General features: G+C 40.7%; 1 protein-coding gene across 1 annotated transcript; it reads right to left on the bottom strand.

Moving 5' to 3' along the window:
- Window positions 1–14,589: 14,589 nt before the first annotated feature.
- On the bottom strand, window positions 14,590–18,810 carry LOC105356464 (E3 ubiquitin-protein ligase TRIM39-like). Its single transcript, XM_023966361.1, has 7 exons — window positions 18,692–18,810; window positions 17,290–17,864; window positions 16,898–16,993; window positions 16,461–16,694; window positions 15,641–15,788; window positions 15,539–15,565; window positions 14,590–15,459 (listed from the first exon to the last, which is right to left on the bottom strand). Exons 1-7 carry the CDS (start codon window positions 18,765–18,767, stop codon window positions 14,849–14,851), a joined length of 1,767 nt encoding a protein of 588 aa, XP_023822129.1. The 5' UTR covers window positions 18,768–18,810; the 3' UTR covers window positions 14,590–14,848.
- Between the last annotated feature and the right edge of the window lie 3,736 nt (window positions 18,811–22,546).

The following is a 22,546-nucleotide window of genomic DNA, read 5'->3' as shown; positions in this document are numbered from 1 at the left end:
TAGTGGTAGTAAAAACACAAATTGTTTAAGGAATGTGAATAAAATATTTTTGACTTCTATTAAAAAATTTAATTTGTTGAGTTTTCTAAATTGATCTCAAGGCGACACTCAAAAAAAAAAAAAAAAGACAACCTAACTTAAGTTCTAATCGACCTGTTCAGATAACAAGTTGGAAAATTGACAAGACCACAGAATGGAGAGAACTCAGATGCAGAGTTCTTGGAATTATTTTAATCCTGAGAACTTGATAAAGGCGTTGTCTTGGCAAGGGAATACACAAGATAATCAGGCAGAGGACAGAGGGAAACGCAGACCATAAATACATATGAGGTTGGACAGCACAGGTGAGAACGATCAGGGATGATTAGGTAGACACAGCTATGGGGGGAAACAGACATAGGCAGGAAAAGGTGGATGGAACTTTCAAAATAAAACAGGAAGCGACACACGAGAACACAAATGACAGACAGGAACTTGACGAAACATGACAGAAAACTGTTCTATGACGACTGAAGATCACTGAGGGAGGCTCCCATCATCCTGCTTGCACCCTGCTGGACTGTTCAACTTTCTAGTGATCTCCGGAGGTTTATCACGTCTGGTTGTGAGCAGCATTTCTTTTTTTCTCATCTGTTTCTGTTTTGATGGTATTATAATTTAAGGGTGACATCACACCTTTAAATATAATACCATCACAACAGAAACAGACAGACAGTAATCAAGATGTTCAGAAAACTCAAAAACCATAAGCTTTAATTAGAAAGCAGGTTTCACAACAGAATGTTTTTGAGAGAAGAGAATACACAGTGAAACACGGAAATGCAAAGCATTAAGGAAACAGCTCCATGATTTAAAATTAGGATTCCTCTTTTGCAGATATGACAGTTTTCTTTTAGACCTCAGCTATTGGTGATTTTTCCTGAGCTCTTCCTCCAAATATTCTTATAAATAATAATATTAAAAGCACTGAAGTCAGTTCATTACTGATGACCATCCTGCCGTTTTGTCCTCTAAAAAGTCTGAACCTTTCCATTAAAATATTGGTAACGTTTTCTTTTACAGTACAGTTCTTACAGTGTAGTTAAGTGGTACTTATTGTGTAACTACTGGGTACTTTCAGGGTACTTACATGGTACTTTTTATGGAGTTTACTGGGTACTTACATGGTACTTTTTATGGAATTTACTGGGTACTTACATGGTACTTTTTTGTGTCTACTCTGTACTTGCATGGTACTTACTGTGAATTTATGTGGTACTATTTAGTTCATACCTATGTGGTACATACTGGGTATTTATAATATTCTTACTGGGTATTTACATTTTGTGCAAAGGTGCCTTTGTGGTACTTACTACATGTATGAACAAGGTAAGTACAAATAAAGAACCTTGAATTTAAGTCTGCACTCATATGTTTCATAGTATTTACCATGAATTTACCACAGAAACTACCCTTTAAGTACAATGAAACTGGACTGTAAAAGAAAGTCAGCCCTATTTCCACTCAACTACATGGTAATTTCAGTACTAAGTACTGGGTATGTGTACTTGAATTGTTCATGTATTACCTTCCCGTACAGTGTACATACACACTTGGTCTTCTAACCTCACCAAACGAGACAATGCTAACTTGTTGGTAAGGGTAAAGTAACTGCATTGTAAAAACATATTCTGGCCTGATTACTTCTTGTAACATGAGGCAAATGTAAAGAGAAACAAGACAGCAATGAAAGCAACAATCTTTAATGATACACTTCTGCAGCATACAAAATGTCATCACAATGAAATTTGTTTTAGGTTCTCAACAAAACAGTAAAAAGGAGCATTCCAAAAAACACATTGTTGGCCTGAGGGTCGTGCTTTTTGTCCTTCAAAATTCTTTCAGCAGAGTTTGGTAACAGTGCAGGACTTCTTCAGGGTTTGTAACTGCAAGAAAAATCACAATACAAGCTCAAATGAACATAAAAGCATACAGACTTCTATAAAGTACAAAGTATATTTTACTTATTTAATCATTTCTGTAATAAGTTTGATAAATCTCTGTGAATTCTTTATTACTTTAACTGCAATGCTTGAAATTAATCTATTATCCTGGCATTTTTAGTCAATAAAATGTTAATAGAATAGTACATATTTGACCATTAATTTTGTGACTTTATATATACATATATATATATATATCAGTGACGTGCAGTCAGGAGAGGCAGGTGAGGCACAGCCTCACCTGTCATTATGGGAAGAAAAGAGAAAAAATAAATTCAATTATTATATTTAATCAGTAAGTTGTGCTTTGCGGTCATTTTCCATTTAAATGTACCATTTTTGGGTGTTTTTTCTTTTCAAAATCGCTGAATTCCCGCATTTGCCGTTCAGATACTAAGTGACCTGCGATGAGGCACCAGCCCGCTGAGCCTCACCTTGGATTGCGCAATACCTATGCAGTCAGACGGTACTGCTGTCTCTCTGTATGTCGGTTCAATCACTTGTACTATATGAGCTGAGTTTAAATAATTTAGCAGATGTATATGATGCACAGTGCTTGTTTTTATAAATAACTGTATGTGAGGGACGTGTTTCTTGTGCTGAGCGCTAAACGACGGCGAAAAAGCCGCTGGGTGAGGCCAGACATTCTCGTGCCTCATGTTGCAGTTCTCGTGCCTCATGTTAGGGGGCGCCGGTGAGCCCTGAGATTATGACGCTAAAAATACTAGAAGAAGTGATAGCAAGCGGCAAGTCATTTTCTTCAGAAGGAGCGGCGTATGGACTTTATTTACAACTAAAGGTAAGACGATAATAACGTTTGTGCTTTTTTCTATGCTGCAGTTTGTATATGAAAAAAAACATGTTGAAATTATATTTTAAACAAAACGTTAACTGTTGTCAATCAAATGGTGAATAAGTTACTCAGTTATTTATACTCATGGTTCATATGTTTGTAAATCTGACTGATGACGTCAGTGCCTCACCAGCCATTAACCTCACCGCACGTCACTGATATATATATATATATATATATATATATATATATATATATATATATATATATATATATATATATATATATATATATATATATATATATATATATATATGTATGTGTGTGTGTGTCACAATGAAAATTGAAATGAGAAACTCGTGCATTTATTTTGTCCATTCTTTTCCAACTCTTTCTTTTGCTGATGCAGCCGTATTACTTTTTTGATGGACGTATAATCTTCATACGCCGTCATGAAAATCTCAGACTCTGTCTCACTGAAGTGTAGTGCTTTCTTTTTTTTACACCACCCGTTTCCATGGTGACTCCGGAAATCGGCGATCCATTGAGAATGTCTTTATGTACTTGCTGTGCACGTGCATTAACCCAGGGTTACCAAGTCGAGCTTAATAACGCTAACTCATATCCCGACTTTTGTAACTGACATACCCAGAGTTAACAGTTTCTGGCGATTTCAGCCAGAGTTCAGGGTTAAAGTCAGGGTAGTTTAAACATGCTTTCTGGATACCCCCTAAAGAGTACCACTGTGTTGGATTACTGAAAAGTTTTTATTTTTTTTTCATTTTGGCTTTTTTCTTCTTTGTTATGTGGCCTGATGGGATTTCTGTTTTCTTGTTTTGGTAAGTTGTTCTTGGAGGGTTTGGATTTATGGGACTGCTCACATCAGGACAGGATGAAGGGGATGCTGTTGTGTAGAAGTAGTTCTTGGGAGAATATCTCTCCCTGTTTGGAGTTTTCCCCTTTGCACCCCGCCCCTGAGGATGAACCTTGAAGACCTACATTTGTTTCAGGCTGTATGCATTTATTCTCTTAAGCTTTGTTTTCTTAAAGATTGCGTTATCACTTTCCTCTATGTCCGCATTGTTTTGTGTTGTCCTATCTAATTAAACGGAAAAATTGGCAGTTTGAACTGAAATGTGTCTTTCAAACTGTTCCACAAACTGCACATGGACTGGGTCGCAGCAGAGAGACTCTACTCAAATGCAGCTGTTTTATTAAGCTGAGCCCTAACTTTAAGCTTTTTAAAAGACCAGTTTTTTTAAATATATATATTAAACCTTTGAATATATATATTAATTAAAAAAAAAAAAAAAGTTTTCCAAAATTCTTAAAATTCAAATGTAACATAAGAGACTGAAAAATAAACAGTGTTTGAGGTGAACACAAAACTGATTTTATTTGGAAGAAAACAAGTTTATTCATCAAAATAAATTTAACAAAAAAAGTGACACATTTTAAGTGAAAACACAGCACATAGTAAGCAGGAATAAAACTGTATCTATTCCCAATACATCTCATTAAACCAGCCTGCAAGAACATCACAAACTTCACATCAGTTCATTGGTTAACCCTTGTGCTATCTTAGGTGACCCCACCCTTACATTGACGTGTTCTCCCTACCATGACAAAGGTGGATGTAACCCCCGTTACAAATACACTCAGTAATGATATAAAAAGGTCAATAAATATTAATAAACAACATGATAAAAACAGCTAAAAGTTGTGAGGATAAAAATATAAATAGTATTCACATTAATAATTTATAGGTTTTATTACTATTTTTGTTTAAAAAGAGAAATTGTTTTTGTTTTCGATAAAGTTTAAAGTTTTTTCAAGAGCCCTCCCCAACCTGTGCGGCGCGTAGCGGAGAGATAGGCCTGTTTAGGGCAGAGACAGCAAGCACGCGCAGCAGAGTAGCCATTAGCTGAAAAACTACGGTGAAAAACTAAAATAACGGTGCAAACCTGTTGTCTAGCCAGACCGGAAGAGGGGTGTGAGCCAAATAAGATTTTATGCCATTACGAGACGAGTTTTGGCCAGGTTTTTGAGTCCCCCCGAGAGTAATTGGGAGACGGTTCCGGACCGGATCGTTCTGGACTTCTCCTGATCCATGGATGGCGAGCCTACCCAAGGAGCACGATAATCCGGACTGCCTGTAGAGCATCACGTGGTCCTTTACTTTTCCTCACTACTACAAAATCTCTGCCAAGGTCGCGGTAGGAGATTGAACACTAACTGTGGATCCAATATACTTTAAAGGAGCACTACCAAAACTGGATACGTCTGCTAACAAACTTTAAAGGATTTTGCTAAGCAATTGGACATTTAGAAAAACAGTTCTTTGTTTGCTTTGCATATTGAATTGTCTTTTGTTTGATATCTGATATTTTGTAACTTTAAAGGATACTTTTGGTGTAAATTTAAAGTGACAAAACTGATTTACAAAAAAGTGAAAAGGGTAAATATAGTGAACTCAAAAGAAAGCTTAAACTAAATTTAAGTTAAATAAATTTAGTTCTGTAACTAAAATCCCTTTAAACCAAATGACCGGTCATCTTTAATTAAAATAGATTGAAACTGAAATTAACTTGAACAAAACCTTTTATTTGAACTTTAACAGAAAAAGTAAAGGAAAAAACAACATAAAGGGTGTTGAAAAGGTGTCTTAACATTACTTAAGAACCAAATTTGTATGTTTATTGTTGTTTGTCAATTGTTCAGTAAACTGCCGGCTTTTTCCATTCTACCTTTTTATTGACTCTTGGCTCTTTTATTCAATACACACCACTCCGTGCGAACCTATATTTGGTCCAGTAGCCTGACTACCTCTGCCTAATAGCATAGGTGCTACAAATTCTTGGCGAGCCAGCCAGGAGTGGTTCGTAAATAATTTTCAGAGCTCAAATTTGACTAAGAACTGAACAAAAAATGGAAGCCGTGCAACGAAGTAATGTTAAGATACCGAACTCACTTCTTATTACTGGTTTAACTGACACTGAATCTGATGAAGAGCTTTTTGACTTCCTCAAACAATATGGGTCCATTCAGACAATGGTACCTGTAGATCCCCCGTGTCCAGAAAAGGGCAAGCAGTCCTTTCTTGAGTACGCGTCCAGTGCACCAGTCCAGGCATTATCTAGCTTACTGCCATACAGATTCTCACCCAAGAACAAACCTGACATACTTTACCTTGTCGAAGCATTAAGCTCAGTTTACAGCCCCGTAGTTAGCAAGACAGCTACTCAGACTTACCTGACTGAACTGAGAGACATTGCAAGACTGACAGGTAAAGACTTTGCAGACTTACTGAGAGACGAACTTTCCTCTATAAGCCAAGTAGTTAACCCTGACGAAAATGACTCAGGTGACCGCCAGGACTCACCCCAAGTCCCTGACACGAATGCTCCTCTCAGTCCTCTGCAAGAGAACCCACCAACTCTTGAACCAGTCCACCCACTGATCCAAGCTCCAGTTGAGAATCCCCCACGAGTGCAGGTCAGTGTTAAGACACCCACTCTCAAACCTTCTGAAGTAAACCCACCAGAGCTTCAGAAAGTAATAGTGGAACATGTGCTGAGAACTGAAGACTTCAATGCTCAGATGAACACTCCTTTCAGATTGAGACCCTTTTCAGGGCGCTGTCCCCACCCAAACAACGAAGTCGACTATGAGAGCTGGCGCTCGAGTGTGGAACTCCTTTTAAAAGACCCCAGACAGCCTGATTCATGCAAATCCAGGAGGCTCTTGGAAAGTCTCTCTTCACCTGCTGTCGATCTGGTAAAGCACATACCTACAGAGTCACCTCCTTCCACCTACTTGAAAATACTCGACTCTGCCTTCGGTACGGTTGAAGATGGAGACGACCTCTTTGCCAAATACTTGAACACTGTGCAGAATAATGGTGAGGCACCATCGTCTTACCTCCAGCGTCTTCAAGTCATGCTGAACACCACGTTCATAAGAGGTGGTGTTCCTGCTGGTGAACTAGACAAACAGCTGTTAAAGCAGTTCATAAGAGGCTGTTGGGACAATGAGCTAATAGCAGAGCTCCAACTCGAACAGAAAAGGCAAATTCCACCTAACTTTTCCGAACTCCTTCTCATGCTCCGGACTGCTGAGAAAAGGCGCACAGCGAAAATGTCGCGCATGAAACAGCACTTGAATACAACAAAACCAAAAGTGTTTTCCAACTACCAAGGCGCTCAGTCCCAAAGTCCAGAGCGAGATACATCAAAAACTGTTGACCCCCTTTCTGAAATACAAGACCTCAAGAAGCAGATCGCCAATCTGCAGTCCCATCTTGCATCTCTAAAGAACAAAAAAGACTCAAACAGTAAAGTCAAGTCAAAATCCACAAACTCGACCAAGACAAAAGTCCCCCCTGAAAGTTTCAAAACTCCAAAGCCACAGCCTTCAGAACAAAAATCAGAACCTCATCCAAGAAATCGTCCAAAGCCCTGGTACTGCTTCAGATGTGGGGAGGACGGGCACATCAAGCCCCAGTGTGAAAATGAGCCAAACTCTCCCCTAGTTGCTGAAAAAAGGAAACTCTTAAGAGACAAGCAGATGGCATGGGACAAAGTGAATGGACAAGAACCTACTTTTTTAAACTAAAGAGGGCTCCAGTTGTGGGACAAATTGGAGCTGAGCCAAAGACAAAGAGTCCCAAGGAAAAGAAACGCGTCTTGAACTTCCACACACAAGCTGAAATGTCACTTTCTCTTCCAAAAGGTCTTGTTGGAGCGAAGTGCACTGCCCAAGTAGCCATTGACGATCATGTGTGCAGCTGTCTATTAGACACGGGCTCGCAAGTAACGACGATCTCCCAATCCTTCTACGAAGAAAAACTGTCTCACTTACCTGTCCACAGCTTAAACGACCTGCTGGAGGTAGAAGGAGCGAACGGCCAGAATGTCCCCTACCTTGGCTTTATCGAAACTGCCATCACGTTCCCCAAGAGTTCATTGGGTGCGGACATTGAAGTGCCAACACTAGCCCTGATCGTTCCCAACTTAAGCTCCAACTCACCTTCGCTGCTGATAGGTACTAACACCTTGGACATCTTGTATGAGCAGTACGGATTGGTTGTAGATTCCAAAGAAAAACATTCAGTTCCATATGGGTACAAAGTCGTTCTCAAAACACTTGCAGCCAGAAAAAAACACTCCGTTAATTCAGGCTTGGGTGAAGTCAGACTCCACAGTACTGATTGTGAAACTATTGGAGCTGGACAAACAAAAGTTTTGGAAGGATCGATAACTCGCAGAGTACCAGAAACTGGAAAATGGGTGACTGTTGAGGCGCCAACAACCACCTCTTTACCTGGTGGCCTTTTTGTCGAAGATGGGTTAGCAACCCTCCCATCCAAGTTCCCTCGCTGCATACCAGTCATCCTCAAGAACGAATCTGATCATGCCATCACACTCACCCCAAAGACAATCATTGCAGAGATTCATGCTATCCAAAGTGTCCAGCCTGCAAACAATAAAACAGTGAATCCAAAATCTGAGAACAAGTCAAATCTCCAGTTTGATTTTGGTGATTCCCCCATCTCTAGTGAGTGGAAACAAAGAATAACAGACAAGTTAAACTCAATGCCAGAGGTATTTGCCCAACACGAGCTTGACTTTGGTCGTACTGGAAAAATCAAGCACCACATCACTCTCAGCGACCCTACACCTTTCAAACACAGGGCCAGGCCGATACATCCGCAAGACTTGGAGGCAGTACGCAACCACTTGCAACAGCTCCTCGATGCCGGAGTCATTCGCGAGTCTGAATCTCCCTTTTCGTCCCCGATTGTAGTCGTTCGCAAGAAAAATGGAGATGTCAGATTATGCATTGACTACAGAAAGTTAAATCTGCAGACTGTAAAAGACTCGTACGCCTTACCCAATCTCGAGGAGTCTTTCTCGGCTTTAAGTGGATCACACTGGTTTTCGGTCTTAGACCTAAAATCAGGCTTCTATCAGATAGAAATGGAGGAGGCCGATAAACAGAAAACTGCCTTCGTCTGCCCCCTCGGTTTCTTTGAGTTTAATAGAATGCCTCAAGGAATCACAAATGCCCCCAGCACGTTCCAGAGGCTCATGGAGCGTTGCGTGGGAGAGCTCAACCTGAAACAAGCCCTTGTGTTCCTTGACGACCTAATAGTGTTCTCTTCAACCTTGGAGGAACACGAAGAACGCCTCTTGCAAGTCCTGGGTCGTTTGAAAGAGTATGGTCTAAAACTGTCGCCACAAAAGTGCAGGTTTTTCCAGAGCTCCGTAAAGTACCTTGGCCACATCATCTCAGAAAAAGGAATCGAGACTGATCCTGAGAAAATCTCGTCACTCAAAACCTGGCCAAAACCAAACACTTTGAAGGAATTGCGGACATTCTTAGGATTCTGTGGATACTATCGCAGATTCATAAAGGATTATTCAAAGATCATGCGACCTCTCAACCAACTCACAAGCGGATATCCACCTCTGCATAAAAAGACAAGTGCCAAAGCCGGCACAGCCCAATATCATAACCCCAAAGATCCTTTTGGAGCAAGATGGAATGTGGACTGTCAAACAGCATTTGACGAAATCATCGAAAAATTGACAAGTGCCCCAGTGCTCGGGTTTGCCGACCCTACTCTTCCCTTTACCTTGCACACAGACGCAAGCACTTCAGGGTTGGGGGCAGCCCTCTACCAAACACAAGAAGGTCAGAAACGTGTGATCGCCTTCGCAAGCCGCGGGTTGTCAAAGTGTGAAGCTAAGTACCCTGCACACAAGTTAGAATTTCTCGCGCTAAAATGGGCAGTTACCGAAAAATTCTAAGATTACCTTTACGGACGCCCTTTCCTTGTGATCACTGACAGCAACCCCTTAACGTACGTCTTGACCACCGCAAAACTTGACGCTACAAGTTACAGATGGTTAGCTGCGCTGTCCACCTTTGACTTCCAACTGCAATACAGGGCAGGAAAACAAAATCAGGACGCGGACGGACTATCCCGACGCCCACATAGCGCACAACCAGACGACATGCTGTCCAAGAAAGAACTGGAAAGAATCCAACAGTTCACACAAAGGCACCTACCTGACACACCCCATTCAAACCTTGTTGACCAGAGCATAATAAAAGCCATCTGTGAAAAGCACTTTGTCCACCAGTCCACAGACGAACTAGCAGTGTCCATCACTGACAATCCTTTGGTTCTGTCTTTTGCTCTCACTCCCCAAGCCGTCCCCCAAAGCTATGAAGAGGAGGACCAGCTTGGTGGTTTGCCAGTCATTCCTCACTTTACGACATCAGACTTGAAAGAAAAACAACATGCTGATACAAGCATCAGAGAAATAGTCAACCAGATAACGTTGGGAGAAAAACCCTCACCAACTGCAAAAAATGAGCTTCCTGAACTTGGCTTGTTGCTAAGAGAGTGGAACAAGTTAGTCCTTAAAGACGGAGTCCTCTATCGTACCAGACAAGAAAGTGCACAAACGCAGTATCAACTCGTGCTACCACAAGAGTTGAGACCCCTTGTCCTGAAAAGTTTACACGACGACATGGGACACTTAGGTGTCGAAAGGACATGGGACCTGGTGAGAAAGCGATTCTATTGGCCCAAAATGGCCACAGACATTGAGCTCAAGGTCAAGACTTGCGAACGTTGCACACGTCGCAAAGCCCGACCAGAAAAAGCCGCACCTCTCGTGAACATTGTCGTCACCCGTCCACTAGAGTTGGTGTGCATCGACTTTCTAAGTCTAGAGCCAGATTCGAGCAACACGAAGGATGTGTTAGTGATTACAGACCACTTCACGAAGTATGCGCTCGCCTTGCCAACTCCAAACCAAAAGGCGCGCACAGTGGCTCGATTCCTCTGGGAAAACTTCATCTCTCACTATGGTTTTCCCGAGAGACTTCATAGTGACCAGGGTCCGGACTTCGAGTCTCGCACGATAAAGGAGCTCTGTCAGCTGGCTGGTATTCGAAAAGTACGAACTACTCCTTACCATCCGAGAGGGAACCCTGTTGAACGGTTCAACAGGACCCTCCTCGGCATGCTTGGCACACTGGAGAATCACAAGAAAACACACTGGCGCGAACACGTCCGACCCTTAGTACATGCTTATAATTGTACAAAGAATGAGGTGACGGGGTTTACCCCATATGAACTAATGTTTGGCCGACAGCCCCGGCTACCCGTCGACCTCGCGTTCGGTCTGCCAGTTGACCATCAGCCAAGTTCCCACTCAGAGTACGTTCGCAACCTCAAGTCAAGCCTCGAATCCAGCTACAAAATAGCAACTGAAATGGCAAAGAAATCGGCCAGTCGCAACAAAGCAAGATTTGATAAATGCATTGTTGAGTCCACCTTGAAGGAAGGCGACAGAGTGCTCGTGAGAAACCTTCGTATGCGAGGCAAGCATAAGTTAGCCGACCGCTGGGAACCTGAAGTTTACATCATTGTGAAACAATCAAACAACCTCCCTGTCTATGTTGTTAAACCAGAGACAAGAGACGGTCCTCAAAGAACCCTTCATCGTGACCTGTTATTGCCATGCGGTTTCCTTCCTGCTAGCCCAGAGGAAGCAGAACAAATTGTGAAAGACAAACCAAGGCGACCCAAAACACGCCAACAAACAGAAAGTGTTGAACAAGGGTCCGATTGTGAAGATTCTGATCCTGGCTATTACTATGATTATCATGATCTAGTAGTGGAAACCAAAAGTCCCTACATCCCACCTGACACAGAGAACCCTGAAACCGCTGTAGGGCAAACGCCAGTGGAAACAACCAAAGCTGCTGAAGCTAAAGAGAGTCAACAACTATCAGATGAGACATACTTACCAAGTGAGACAAACCCACCAGAAGAGTCCTTAACCGAACCTGTAGAAAGAAACTTACCTGAAGAGAATCCAATCGAAACTGACGGAGATATCCAAGTCGATACTTACCCTGAAGAAGAAAACCTACCTCAAGTAGATCCTGAAAAGTCCCCTGAAACAGACAGCCAAACCAAAGACATTTCTGACATGCCCATAGAGATTGTCACTGACACAGACCAGTGCCCAGAAGCCACTGACACTAATGACACCATCACTGATCCCCTAAGACGTTCAAACAGACATAGGGAACCTGCTCAGAGACTGACCTATCCTGAACTAGGTAACCCACTCGTCACTGTAGTCCAGTCTCTATTTCACAGCTTAGCAGTAGCATTCACTGACTCTTTAAATGCTCCCAAGATGTTAAAGATAGAAACTGTGTGAAACATGTACGAGGACGTGCATGAGAAAAGGAGGGGAGGATGTAACCCCCGTTACAAATACACTCAGTAATGATATAAAAAGGTCAATAAATATTAATAAACAACATGATAAAAACAGCTAAAAGTTGTGAGGATAAAAATATAAATAGTATTCACATTAATAATTTATAGGTTTTATTACTATTTTTGTTTAAAAAGAGAAATTGTTTTTGTTTTCGATAAAGTTTAAAGTTTTTTCAAGAGCCCTCCCCAACCTGTGCGGCGCGTAGCGGAGAGATAGGCCTGTTTAGGGCAGAGACAGCAAGCACGCGCAGCAGAGTAGCCATTAGCTGAAAAACTACGGTGAAAAACTAAAATAACGGTGCAAACCTGTTGTCTAGCCAGACCGGAAGAGGGGTGTGAGCCAAATAAGATTTTATGCCATTACGAGACGAGTTTTGGCCAGGTTTTTGAGTCCCCCCGAGAGTAATTGGGAGACGGTTCCGGACCGGATCGTTCTGGACTTCTCCTGATCCATGGATGGCGAGCCTACCCAAGGAGCACGATAATCCGGACTGCCTGTAGAGCATCACGTGGTCCTTTACTTTTCCTCACTACTACAAAATCTCTGCCAAGGTCGCGGTAGGAGATTGAACACTAACTGTGGATCCAATATACTTTAAAGGAGCACTACCAAAACTGGATACGTCTGCTAACAAACTTTAAAGGATTTTGCTAAGCAATTGGACATTTAGAAAAACAGTTCTTTGTTTGCTTTGCATATTGAATTGTCTTTTGTTTGATATCTGATATTTTGTAACTTTAAAGGATACTTTTGGTGTAAATTTAAAGTGACAAAACTGATTTACAAAAAAGTGAAAAGGGTAAATATAGTGAACTCAAAAGAAAGCTTAAACTAAATTTAAGTTAAATAAATTTAGTTCTGTAACTAAAATCCCTTTAAACCAAATGACCGGTCATCTTTAATTAAAATAGATTGAAACTGAAATTAACTTGAACAAAACCTTTTATTTGAACTTTAACAGAAAAAGTAAAGGAAAAAACAACATAAAGGGTGTTGAAAAGGTGTCTTAACATTACTTAAGAACCAAATTTGTATGTTTATTGTTGTTTGTCAATTGTTCAGTAAACTGCCGGCTTTTTCCATTCTACCTTTTTATTGACTCTTGGCTCTTTTATTCAATACACACCACTCCGTGCGAACCTATATTTGGTCCAGTAGCCTGACTACCTCTGCCTAATAGCATAGGTGCTACATGGATAAAGGTGGAAAGATTTCATGTAATCCATGGACACCAGTGAAGATCACAAATCATTGAAGAAAAAAGGCTCAGCACACTGTCTAGTGGGTCTAGATGACCCAACTCCCAATGTTAAAGTGCCTAGGATAGCACAAGGGTTAAGAACAACATTACCTGAAATGAGCTCTGTTAAAAACATAAAAACAGGATGAATATAACTCTTTTGTTAAAGGTTTTCACCTCTTTACAAGTATGTCAAACCCTGAGAGTGCACATTTGGCCTAATTGAGTTCATGTGCAGAGTTTATTTTGAAATGTTAAAGCAATCCTCCAACATGATTTCTTAACACCAGACACTGGTGTCAACTGAGAGGCAATACTTTCACTTCCTCATTAAAGTTGGCTTTAAAATGAAAGGAAGTGTGACCACAGGGTGTTTCATTTCAGTCTTTACATTTGACCAAAATGGAATGTCATGAATCGCTTAGGGTTTGATTCTCCTTTCATGAACTCTGAAGCATCTCAAGAAACAACAGATGTGTTTTTTCCACAAATTTGCTCAGCTTAGAAAGAAACAAATTACTGTGGATCTGAAACTGGGGCTGTACACAATCCTAAAACAAAAGAAATTGATCTCATAGGAAAATGGTCTTAACAGCTTTACATACGCAGATGTACTTGTTATCACATTTTCTATTTGTTGACAAAAAAATCAAAGTGGCATAATTTCTTCTGGCCTTTAGTGATCTTTGTTTATGTCAAAGGCCTTATAGTGATATCCAACTACTTTGTTGGTTTTCCACTGAGAAAGCCAAATTAAAAGAGAAAAGCTTTCAGGTAAAACCATTTAAACTTTGTTCCCAGAATGTTGGATAATTGTGGGCAAAAAAATGACAGACAAATGGTAATGCATCTGAACTAAGCCTGATCATAGTATTATGATGTTAATATTTAAAGCTGACGTGACTGATAATTTAAGGAATAAAACGAAATCAGTCAAAAGAAAGTATACTTTTTGTGGAAATATGTGCAACAATTAAACTTAAGGAGAAGGACTATTATAACTCAATGGTGTGGGTAGGCTAAGTGGGTGTATTCATGATAGTTTTGGTATGCAGTGATCCCCTGTTCACTTTCTGGAGTCACGTTTAAAAAAATAACTGAAAATAAGTGAAATCCATAAAATAGGATTACAGATGTTTTAAAGTTGTAATACTCCTCACTACAAACTTTATTCACTTTTGTCAGATAGACACGAACATTTACTCTTTTGTTTAAACTCTGAAAGTTTAAACCTTCATAGAAAAATAAGGCCAGTATTATAAAATGAAAAAAAAAGATTTGATCGCAATTGAAGATTACGTAGATTTGGCAAACTGACCACATTTTCTACAGGAGATTGTCAACAGCCAATCAGGATGAAGAACACAGTACATCCTTGAGAGAGTAAAAATAAGCAAAACAGCGAGACTGTGAAAGGTAACCAGAATATTGCGAGGAACCACGATAATGTAAAGTTTATCTACGGGAACCAGGCCTCTTTTTTACTGAAACATGTTCTGGTCATGGATGTGCCTCAGTCTCACTCAGTCTCATCCTCACCAACAGAAATGGAGCACAATTGCTTCCATTCAACATCTATTTCATTTTCACAATGTTTTTCACTGCAAATAATCAAAGGTTGGTTGTTTTTCTCCTCCACTCTCACATGAGGACTGAAATACGGGTAAAGCTCCTCTTTGAAAGAGCACCCAGTGAAGGAGTAGATATGAGACTGAGCCCTCACATCATAGAAGGAGAGCAGGCCTTCCTCATAGTCCACAAACAAACCCACTTTGGTGGGTTTTTCTTTCGGGAACAGACTAAGCGGCACAGCCGTCATGGCCGCATACTTCTCCTCCTCATAATGAACCAGAACCCAGTAGCCCTTTTCAGGACTCAGCGTGAGTTTGCCTTTACGGCTGGCACCTCCTGTTGTCACACCCAGATCCCACCCTGTCTTGTTGCCGACCTCCACCTCCCAGTACGACCTGCCGGAGGAGAAGGCGTTGAGCCCCAGAACGCTGCCGAACAGATCAAACCTGCCGGGAGAATTAGAAATTTCCTGGTCTTCTCCTGAGTCTAACACTTCTTTCCCGTCTTCAGAGAGAACAAGGCGTTTGTGAGCGGTGCTCGGATCCAGCTTTACGTCCTCTGTTGAGACCAAACTCAGAAATTATTTACAGAAAAATCTATGCTGGACATTGTTTCCTAAATTATTTGCATAACTGACCTCTTAATGTTGAAAGTCTCTTGAGTTCTGTGAGGCAAAGAAATATGTTTGAGTACTCAAGTCAACATTTTGACTGATGACTTTTGACCTCTACAAACTCACCAATGGAGCTCAGTCGGTCCAGTTCCTGCTGAAACTTTTCTATCAGCGCCTCTGTGGTTTTTCTCATGGAGCCGAAGGAAAGCGATGTGTTGAGCTGCACCTTCGTCCAGTCCTTCATGTCATCCTGGTTGGAGAGTGAAGGGTATCTCTGACAAACAGAAGCAGAGGAACAGCCTCACGCCACTGCTGGAAACAGCCGGCAGCATTACAGACCTAAAAATCCACCAGTCAAATTCAGTCCTACAACAAATTACATCATATCATTCATCAACAAGGAGGTCATCCTAAGCAGGAGCAGACGAACCATTTGATACTGATGTGAATTGGGAATAGAAATTGACCCTGCTGTCTCACAGCAAAAAGGGTTTGGTTTGCCCAATGGTAGATGAGAAGGACAACAAATAGCAGCAAGATGACCAGAAAAGCACTGAAGCAGCAGGAAAAGAATTATGTGATGAGAACAAAAGGAGGCCCTGAAACAGAAAAGCCCCCTGTTCAGGGTGTACCCCGCCTTCACTTAACAGTATGTGGGCTGGCTCCAGCACCCCAGCAAGAATTGTAAAGCTGCTCCAAAATTAGTGGTTCTATATTCAAATGTCACCTGACCTATTAAGATGTTTTTAATTGGAATAACTTTTGATTTCAGTAAATATGACCTCCTAATGCAGCAAATTTAATAAACAACCATTTTCAGTTCTTTAGAATCTATCAAAATTTTTGACATTCTGTTGTGTGTAATACTCACCTAATCAGGTGATAAGGGCGTGGTTCTGCTCCCTACACTCAATATCATTACACTATTTGAGACTAAAAAAATCACCTGAAGGAAAAGGATGTGATCCTCAAGCGCTGAAATGTTTTCCAGTTCAGAGACTGCAACCTGGAGTTTGTTGATCTCTGAGTCTAGCTCATCCCTTAACTCCTTTGCTTCTTTCTCCAGCAGGTGCCTCCGTTTTTTCAGTGGCTTCAACATTGCTGCCTGGGCGGCCTCCAGGATTTTAGACAGACTTGTGTAGATGGCTTCCACATCACAGAACTCGGTTTCCAACTGGTCCTATAGAAGGGAAAATAATCCAAAGTGTAACTGCCAATGCCTGACGGAAATTAAAAGCTGCCCAGGACTGATAGAAAAGACCATATATGATCAAATTATTGATTAATGATTCTAAACCCTGCACAGCATCAAATCATTCTTTTTATCAGTGTGTAAATGCTACATTGTGTTGAGTTTTCTTATTTCCCCCTTTTGCAGCTCACCATGCAAACTTTGAGAGCTGCATCAACTTCATCCACCTTTGCTCTTCTCATTGCAATCTTCTGTTCCAACTCTGCTTTAGTGCTTTGAAGTTGAGCCTGTGGAAAGAAAAGCATTTTTTTAAAAGATTTAACAAAGTTTTGGGGGTGTTACACTAAGTGTATTGCATTTAACTTGATTTGAAGTTTTGTGCAGCTCCTTGGGACAACTCCACCTACTGTCCATTCCTCCAACCTGCTAAATCCCTTTAGAAGTCATGAGGTTGATGGAGCCTATTCCAGTTACTGTTACCTACCTTACAGACTACGACACTTTTTATTGTTGAACTTTTGTAACTTATAATACATTTTTTTAATTAAAAAAGAGAGAATCTTATGCTTCATTGAGTGAGTACCTTCTTTTTGTGCCATTCGTCCTCGGTGGAGACAACGTCCTCCTGGCCTTCCTTCATACAGGCAACACAGATGCACACCTGCTGCTTCCTGCTGTAGAGCTCAAAGGGCCGTCCGTGGTTGAGACAGGCTCGTGCATCCAAGTCCCTGATTGGCTGCACCAGCCTGTGGCCTTTCAGACGCTGGGAATAGTGGCTCTGCAGGTGAGCTGAGCAGTAAGAGGTGAGACACAAGAGGCAGGACTTCACCGCCTTCATCTTTGAAGACGTGCACACATCACAGGGCACTTCCTCCGGCGCACCCGTAAACCTATTCTGCTCTGCAGCTTGCACAGCTTGCATGTGTTCAACAATGTCCCTGAGGACAATGTTCACCTCTGGGGTTTTGTTCACATGGGTTTTACAAAGGGGACACATTGTGGACAAATATTTAAAGTGTAATTTAAGGCATCCCCGACAGAAGGAGTGACCACAGGAAGTTGTGACTGGTTTTTTGAAGGGTTCCATGCAGATGGTACAGCAGAGATGCTTCTCCATGGAGAAAGACTCCCTGAGGGGTTCAGAGATGGAGGCCATGTCTGTAGGAGGAGAGCACACCAATCAAAAAAAAAAATCTCAGTATCATTCTTTTTCATGAAAACAATGCTTTTACTTTGGATTGATCAGTGAAAATTTGTTTTATGATGTGATTTAAGAGTTTACCTGTTTACATGAAGAATTCCACCCAAAACACTATTAATAAATAGGAAACACATATTTTTGGCTCAAATTCTTTTATTTCCAAAATTCCTGAATGTGGACTTTAAATGGAAACTGAAAAAAGGAATAGAGTGCATAAGAAAATGGATGGACTTGGAGTTGATTTGATGGCATAAAAATAATAAGTTAAACCAAAATATCAGAAACATATCTGTGTTATCAAGAAAAATAAGATTGCTTACAGTTTAGACGTACAAATTAGGACTTTTGTCCACAATTATACAATTAAATAGACATTTTAAGTTCTTTTTTAAGTTTTAAAATGTAATTTTATCATATGGCTTTAAAATTATTATTATGTAGCAGATTTTCTAAAACCCGGTCAAAAACATACTATATTTTAAGTATTGGAATGATTGATTCATAGATTTGCACAGGATTTACATAGAAATACATCTTTCGTTTTATGAAAGAAAGCCATGCATTTTCAGATTTTACTTGCAAATTTATTTAACACTAACAGGTTACCAGCTGAATCACAAATGTCAGGCTGACCTTGCCCTAAACACCAGGAAGACGATTGGACTCACTTTATCACTTTATGACAGACTGAACAATCCCCAAACTGCAGTTTGAATAATTACCAACGTCTGAAAGCTGTGTTGAGCTTTCATCTAAAAAACCTGCATGTAGAGTAAATATTTACCTCCTGTCAGTTGGCTGTGTCCTGTTCGCTGTGGGGTTAGTGTCCTTTCTAACTTCCTCCCCGCACAGAGTTTCATTTTTCCTGAAAACCTCAGTCAGTCACCTCCTTCATTCAAAGGAGGAAGTTGGGAGTCAAATGAGTAGCTGACTGTGGGCGTGGAGCAACTGATCAGACACAGATTTTTTCAGGATTTCAAGAGCGTGTGTTGCTGCCAGGACTGTTTCACAACTTCTTAGAAACTAGGAAAACAGACTCTCTGGAGGTTTCTACTGGAGAACCAAACAGCTGACTAGAGAAAGGCATAAAACAGGGGAAGGCACTAGTTCATCATTAGCGGCTGTTACTGTACTGGAAACTCATATTCAAACATAACTTTGGTTCACACAACACTCCCAGATGGAACTGTCAGCATTTCATGTAGGAACATGTCAATATCTTACAAAAACTGGATTGATATTGGTATTTGGTGAGGTTTATACATTATCAATGATAATGGAAACATGACCTCATTTGAAGCTTTTTCTTGTATGTTTAAATTAAATGATATAAAACAATATAACAATGTGATAAAAGCAGTCCCTCAGCCTTTGATTTAAATGTCCTCCACCCTGGTTCATAATGTTAAAGTTCAACTTCCATCTCTGTTACTTGATGGTCAGTCGGTTAATTCAAACATTTTAAACTCATTTATATGATCTTTGTTTGTTAGAAAACTGTTTCCTAGGGGGAACTGTTATCCTGGAGTAAATCTTGTGTCCCAACGGTTTTGGTGGCCCTCCATGTCCTCCGACTTTAAGGCATTTGTGGCTGCTTGTCCTGTCTGTGCCAGTGTCAAGACCCCCAGGACTACTGGTTTGCTTCACCCTCTACCTGTGCCGTCTACATACAGTAGACCTTGGTCCCACGTAGCCATGGACTTCATAACTGGTTTACCCAATTCAAGAGGTAAGATCACCTCAGATCGTGGACCCCAGTTCATCGCCCTCTTCTGGAAGGAGTTTGGCAACATTCTTGGAATCAAGGTTAGTCTGAGTTCAGTTTTCCCCTTTAACCTAACAGCCAGGTAGAGAGGTATAACCAGGATTTGGAGACGACACTACGGGCCATTCCCTGCGACAGACTGGCGACCTGTCCAGGGCATCCCCTGCCTTTGCCCAAGTGGCCGGGATAGGCTCCGGCAGCCCCGTGACCCCGAAAGGGAATAAACGGTATGGAAAATGAATAAATGAACTACGGGCCATGTGCAGCAAAAACCCTAGGACTTGGTTGTCTCAGCTCCCATGGGCCGAGCATTCCCACAATTCTCTAATGAACTCATTCGGATACTCACCCTTTCAAGCTACATATAGTCATCAACCCCCTTTGTTTCCTAACCAGGAACAGTTGGCTTCATCCTCGACTCCTGCCGCGTTTGTGAGACGCTGTCGCCGAACCTGGAGTAAATACAGGCTCGAGCTTCAGCGGAACCAAGAACGACTCACAGTAGAGGGCAATCCACTACTGTAGAGAAGTCCGCCGCACCTCTCTACAAGGTGAGAGACAAGGTGTGGCTGTCCACTACTGACATTCCTTCCTGCTTCCCCGCTACATTGGTCTTTACCCCATAACCTGAATAATCAACCCTGGGTATGTAAGACTGGAAGTGCTTCGCTCTCTAAGAGTCCATCCAATGTTTAATGTCAGTAAGATTAAACTTGCCAAACCCCCTTTGTACACACACCCTTTATCCCTCAAAATATAACCTCCAACGCAAAAACAAATACATGCACACACACACCCTCACAAACACAGACACATGCATTTCACAAGGAAGGTGGGACCTCGGACCATCTGTCCAGGCCTCTGGTAGGTAACAAACCTCTGGTTTCCTCGAAGCCTCATTTGATCATATCATCTTTGGTGCTGTCCTTAAAGGCCACGGAGCCTGTGAGAACACTGACTCCAGCTGCGTTTTAACTGTTCTTCTGCGTTGATTATTCAAAGAGTTCTGACTGTGATCCAGGTGAATGACTTTTTGGTTCAAAATAATGACTTTTAGTCTTCAATTTTGGATTTCTCTTCAAAAGTATTTTTTTTATAGAACTGTCATTCAGAATTTTTACAAACCCATTTACATTACTAAAGGTCAATTCAGATTATTCTAACAGTCAAGGTGATTATGATATACTACTATCTCGCATAACAATTCAACAGGTTACATGGAAGGTTTTTTGCAGAACATTAATCTTCTACACAAAAAGAATACTTTTTTGAAGTGGGAATGAAAAGCAGTAGTAGCTTCTGTTCTGTTTGAAGGGTTGATGGGAAAAAAGTTTTGCAAAACAAATGCTCAGAGCAAAAAAGGAAAGCTCTATTATAGCGAGAAGAAGCACATGTGGAAACATTTACAAACACAAAAAAAGGAACATGGATGGAAATGCAATGCAAATTCAATTACATCAAAAAAGCTCAGAGATGAAAGGTAAGTGCTGTGTAAGCCAAAGATGGTCTAACCTTTTTTGAAAATACCACAAAATGGAACAATGAAAATATGTTAAAATTCTTGGATCTCTATGAGCAATTTTGAACGGACTAAAGCTTTTTTCTATTTAATACACAAGAGATCAACATATTTGATAAACAAAAATGTGCAGAAATAAAAAGAACAAGCAGAAAAAACATCTGAAAACATGTCAAATAATGAAACGCTTGAATCTTAAGTTTCAGTCATTTTCAGCAATCAAACTATTATTTTCTAACCAATAAATGCTAAATCGTTATTCCGTCAAATTCTTTGGTTTGTCTGAATGAAAATGATTTTGACTAAAATATTATGATGAACGTTTTAAGCTGCTATAATGCTACAGCTCATTCTTGTGGTGGATTTCTGATGTATGCTTCAGACCTTCTTCCTGTCAGTCTCATTGCTGAACAGTGCAACATTCTCTGTGGACACAGACTGCTTCAACCTGCAGAACTCTGTTAGCTGTGCAGCCTGCACACTGAAGGATGAGTCAACCCGACTCAACTGTGATGCTGATTTGTGTGAATCTGTCAGCGATCAAGCAGCAGAACATCTGGAGGACAAACATGTTTCATTTAGGGATAAAAATTAATAAACCAACATTTTGATCAGTGAATTGAAGTATAATCATTGTCTGTTGTTTTCTACTTTTGTAACATTTGAGGAGATTTAGGCAGATGTGGATGTGAGAAGATGAACAGTTGCTGAACAGCATCCCACAACTGAAATATAAATAGTTATGTCCCATGAGAATTTAGAAGTATAAAAAAAAGAAGTAAAAACAAAAAAATAAGTTCTCTGAGATGATGAAAATTCCCATTTTAATTTCTCTTTAATTGCTGCCATTGAAGTTAAACATTGAAATTAAAGAATGATTATATTAAATGACACATTCAATACTGGAAAAGTCTCCTCAGATCAAACATCATCCCTGTTCATGTGAAGCTCTGAGGGGGACGAGTGTCTCTACTCCAACTCCGCCCCTCAGTGCACGTTTTGCACATGAAACCAGCAGTGGAGGAAGCTCCTCTGGGTCGGGTTTGTTATAGATCACAGTCTGTGCACACACAAACTGCAGACACAAACTGCTCACTGCAGGTTCGTCCTGCACCTTAACACACCTCAGGTATTCGTTCACAGACGAATGAAGAAAATTTGAAGAAATGTTGTCCTTGGACTTTAGCTGAATCGTCCACTGAGCTGCAAAAAAACATCAATAACATATGTAAAACTGTTAAATCCAAACATGAATGTGCTAAGCAATTGTCGGATGATCTCAACCTGAACGTTAAAGATTTGCACTTTCATTTTTTTATACCCCATTTGCGCCTTTTTTTTTTTACCCCTGTTTA

This window comes from Oryzias latipes, chromosome 18, assembly GCF_002234675.1.
Source record: "Oryzias latipes chromosome 18, ASM223467v1".
In the NCBI taxonomy this organism is placed as follows: domain Eukaryota; kingdom Metazoa; phylum Chordata; class Actinopteri; order Beloniformes; family Adrianichthyidae; genus Oryzias; species Oryzias latipes.
Note: the sequence above shows the minus strand (reverse complement) of the source record. Positions and strands in the feature narration are given on the sequence as shown.

Excerpts from the sequence above, each read along its gene's own strand:
- LOC105356464 (XM_023966361.1), bottom strand. The coding sequence starts at position 18,767 with ATGAAACTCTGTGCGGGGAGGAAGTTAGAAAGGACACTAACCCCACAG. Across the intron at positions 15,789-16,460 it reads ATCACATCCTTTTCCTTCAG|AGATACCCTTCACTCTCCAA; the intron begins GTGATTTTTTTA and ends TCTGTTTGTCAG. Across the intron at positions 15,566-15,640 it reads GGACCGACTGAGCTCCATTG|AACTCAAGAGACTTTCAACA; the intron begins GTGAGTTTGTAG and ends TTTGCCTCACAG.